Below are 4,609 nucleotides of genomic sequence, written 5' to 3'. Positions count from 1 at the left end.
CACCTGCAGAGTCAGGACAATAGTATGTTTTAAAGACACTAAACAGATAAACATTTTAAACACACGTAGGCGCATATGCGGTACCTCAAGGCACGAGACGCACCCCCATGACCAGGCAAACAATGCCAGCTAAACGCCGGGCCACGCACAGCTCCTATTAATTAGCCTGATGAGGGGGGCGTTGCGCTGCTAGGGGCAACCTGTCAAGTTCAACCCACTACACATGTATTGAATAATTGAATGTTTGTCAATGTGCACTGTCCCATAAATTAACAAATAAAGTAAAACCATTAAAAGATAATCGCTAAGAAACTGATAATCGCAGCCCTATACGTCTCAGTGTGTGCAGGTTTGTGTCCATGCTCCATCATCTCAATGCTGTTCTCTCAGCATCCCTATTCTCCCCAGGGCCTTGTCCACACTGGGGATCAGCTTGTCATGAAACCCCCACAGCCTGGTGTCGACGCGCATGTGCTCTTTGGACACGCACTGCTTCTTGTAACTGGGTGGTATGGTGTGTGTGATCAAGCAACCCCGGAGATGCATAACCAAACCCATGTCTGGAGGGACCATGAATGTCTCTCCGAAGTTCTTCAGCACTCTGTGCACTGATGTCTGCTGCACCATTCTTGGCTGAACTATCATTTTGTATGCCCCGTCTTCTCTTTTCGTTTCATATAATCTATAGATGTTCTCCAGGATATTTATTCCTGGCACCCCTTCCCACTGGGGCAGGTGGAACTTTGCGCTGGGGTCCACATGGTCAGTTGGAAATAAGTGCATCTCAAAGAGGAACACCCCCGCGTTCGGATTCTGCTGTTGGAGCTGGCTCACCAGGGAGATTAGGCTGTTTTGGTTTTGACCGTACGGTACAATAATCTCATCTATGTCATGCAACAGGACATAGCGCGAGCGGTCCATGTATCTGTAGATACATTCGTTGAGTGTGGTCAGCTGGCCATAGTAGTGCAGGTCCCCCGGTCCATGCGCGAGATACCGCCATCCCTTCGACGGTGTGAGGTGCTTGTCCACGGGCCAGGGAACCATCTCTACGAAGCCCTCCTGGCTGTAGCTGCGCAGCAGGCGGTCGAGGTCTGGACCACAGCTGGTGTTGTAGACCACCACCCTGTTCACGCCCAGCAGCCGGTACATCTCCAGGGTCTGTGTGAACTGAAGGACGTTGTTGTAGTCCCCGTACAAGGTGGGGATGCACACTGTGAGGTTGAACTGGGGCTCTATCGCCTCTGTCCCGCCGCTCTCCTGGTTACCTACAGTGGTGGACAGGAGCAAAGTACATTTACCGTACTTAAGTATGTAAATTACAAGTAAGACGCGCGAACGCGGGAAGCGAACGCAGCTCGTAAATTGCAATAACAACAATTAGAATGAATTACGTACTTTTTTAAGGTTTTTTTTTAAGTTCTCTTTTTTTAGTTTTTTTAAGATTTCTTTTAAGATTTTTTTTAAGTTAAGTTTCTTTTAAAGTTTTTTCTTTTTAAGTGTTTTTTTAAGTTAAGTTTTTTTTAAAGATTTTTTTTAAGTTAAGTTTTTTTTTAAGTTAAGTTGTGTGTGTGTGTGTGTGTGTGTGACTGTGTGTGTGTGTGTGTGTGCGTGCATGTGTGTGTGTGTTTTTGTGTGTGATACAGCTGCGCCCTCTGGTGGTGGGCGGGTGGTGTTACAGCGTGACACACAGACACACAGACAGACAGACAGACATGATCTGCTGGGTCTCATAGTAAATGCTCACTGCGTTCGCAATCACTGCGTTCGCAATCAGAGTATTTACATGAGCTTTTGGATACTTTGCTACATTACATTTCAACTTAGATTAATATTGTACTTTTTTCTTTTTCTTTTTTGCGGCTTTCGCCTTTATTTTATATTTGTTATAGAGGGACAGACAGTGGGCTGACAGGAAATGGGGGAGAGAGATGGGGGAGTGACATGCAGTAAAGGCCGTCGGGATCGGGAGTTGAGCCCGCGGCACACTGCCAGACTCGGGCTACCGGCCAAGGTGCCTGGACCGCTGAGCCACGGCCCAGGCCATTAATATTGTACTTTTAACTCCACTACATTTCTAGGATTAGAAAAGGTAGGCTACACTACATGCTTAAATTCATTAACCATTTAAGCATAATTTTTAAATAAGTGTAAATAGCATATCTGCTCAAGCTCAACACGTCACAATTCGACACATTGTGACTGTGCGCATGTAAACGGTGCATTTATGTAGCACCTTTATCCAAAGGGCTTTACAATGAAACCATTCAAGGCATCAACCTGCTCATCAGGAGCAGTTTGGGGTTCAGTGTCTTGCTCAAGGACACTTCGACAGTAACTCTAGGATCGAATAGGATCCTTCAAAATAGGAGCTCTGGGGTGCCGGAAAGACATGGCCGCTTTTACTCGGAAACCCATGATCCGGAAACAATCCACTAAAAAAAGTTTACTTTACATAGCTAGTTTACATTGCGATCGTTTTAGTTTATACGATATATGATCCAAAAAGCGTTCATATTTTGCGGGAGAGACGGATGAGGAGCAGAAATGAAGCGCCAGTATATCGATCCGTTCAACACCACAGAGAGCGCCCTGGATTAGGAGAGACGAGTCATTCTTTCCGCCGCGCTAACGGCTAAGTCAATGGTAAGCTAACAATCGACTAGAGTGTAGCATATGGTAGCCGAAAGGCGAACTGACAAATAAAAAAAGGAGAAAATTCAGAATATTCTTATCTCTCGCCCCGTTGAGGATGCGCTAGGGCGTCCTCACACGTTGGATGTACGCGTCGATTGGGACCCCTAGGACGTGTGGCGACGTCCTATGTACGGAAACGGTTAACACCTTTTGTGCTAAAGGCGTTTCCACACGTCCTCTCAATAAAAAACATGGGGTGATAAGGACGTGTGGAGACGTAATCCACTTTTTGACAGCTCCCGTTGCTAGGCAAAGCCTTGTTCAGCACTCCTGGACATTTTTTGCGCAAGCGCGCAGCCGTTCGCTTCCTTGTTCACGGGCCGACAAAACTGTCTATTATCTCTGAATCTACGTCGCTCTCCATGGTTTCGATCAGAACGGCAATGTTCTGTCCTAATTTCTGACTTCATCATGCATCTCGTTTGGAATATAAACGCTTCTACAGAGATATCAGACATGGTAGCGCAAGGTAGTAATGGGAAATTATACCTCCCGGTTTTGGGAGGAAATAGAAGGTGGGGCTTTTCAGAGTAAAATCTGCCCATCTGCTTGGCACTCTCGTGCCTTTAGTGTGACAAACTCTGGCAGCATCACGTTAAATCATACTTTAAGTTGAGTAATACCTTACCTACAGGGAGAAAGATCTGCCACTGTGCTTCCATGCTATCTGAATGAGTCAACAGGGTGACATGGGTCGCTTTGCATCCCTCGGGGATCGAACACATGACGTCCATAGTCTCAAAAGGAAAACCCATGCCTGCGTGTCGTACAAAGCTAGCCGGAGTGCTGCGATTGGAAAGGTTGCCGCTGCAGCAGAAAACACAGTGAAGGATCATTATGGAATCGACCTTGAATATACCAATGATGCGCAGATCCCAGCCTTTCACCCTGCGGTCCATGTAGGCAGAAACCAGCAGGTGCTTGGTGTTATTCAGAGGGGTGATGCTCTGGGTAGAGGTACGGCAGGGGCACATCTCTTTCTTTGGATTCAGATTCAGGACGAATATGTACATGAAGATGCCGGCAGTAAACAAGAGGAGGATGAACCACAGTTTCTGTTTATTCATTTTGCCTGTAGAAATCATTCCAAACTCAAGACTTGTATGACGTGACGTTTCTTCTTGTCCCGACTTCCGGCACAGTTGTTGAAAGATGAAAGGCTTTGCAGTTCTGACGCATTTAAAAAAGATCTTCTCAGTGCCGTCCTCTAGACTGAATGATAGTCTTTTTTCGGTTTGCGTGTGTGCTTGTGCTTGTCTGTCTGTCCACGGCTATAATCTTCCAAACCGTAGGACCGGTCAGAAGATATGTTGACCTGAGAATTCTGAAATTGGAAAATATCAAACTCATGTCAGTGGATCTGTTTAGAACTTGTATAAACATTTAGGCTGCTATGAGGCCGAATAGGACATAAACATTTGTCCAAAACTCACACAAATTGGTATATACAGTATATATCTCTGGAGTCATGTGATCAGATATTTCATAGTCCATTCGGATTGGCTACGATTGACTTCCAAAGTTTGCAGGGCCTGGTTAGCCAAGCTGTCCTGGCAGAGATCTGCAATCTTTAAGCACACCTTTCTAGTTAAAGAGATTCACATACCTGAATCAGCCTCCTAATGATGCCCCCTATTCTTGGTATGGTTACATTGTGACATGTCCTTTTGTCCTAAGGTCAACCACACCAATGCATCTCCTTGCAACTCAAGTAGTTGTATTGGTGTGGTTTATCTTAAAAAACATTTTGACCCAACCCGACCCTTTGGTGTGGTTTGGGCTTTAAAGGGATAGTTCAGATTTTTTTAACTTAAGTTGTATGAAATACTTGTCCTGTGGTGGGAGTTCTGCTCTGGTTTTGATCAATATTAAGTAGTTCCGGTCATTTTGTGGGGGGCACTGGGGCCACGCA

The 4,609-nt window shown here is 45.6% G+C and overlaps 1 protein-coding gene across 1 annotated transcript; it reads right to left on the bottom strand.

Annotated features, from left to right (window-relative positions):
- Positions 1-372: 372 nt before the first annotated feature.
- Positions 373-3,764, bottom strand: LOC306926295 (glycosyltransferase family 92 protein F13G3.3-like; the record flags this gene model as incomplete). The annotated part of the gene is made up of 2 exons (XM_079505563.1): positions 373-1,268; positions 3,557-3,764. 2 exons carry the CDS (start codon positions 3,762-3,764, stop codon positions 373-375), a joined length of 1,104 nt encoding a protein of 367 aa, XP_079361689.1.
- Positions 3,765-4,609: the final 845 nt, after the last annotated feature.

Source organism: Electrona antarctica, assembly GCF_951216825.1.
Source record: "Electrona antarctica genome assembly, chromosome: 7".
Classification (NCBI taxonomy): Eukaryota; Metazoa; Chordata; class Actinopteri; order Myctophiformes; family Myctophidae; genus Electrona; species Electrona antarctica.
Note: the sequence above shows the minus strand (reverse complement) of the source record. Positions and strands in the feature narration are given on the sequence as shown.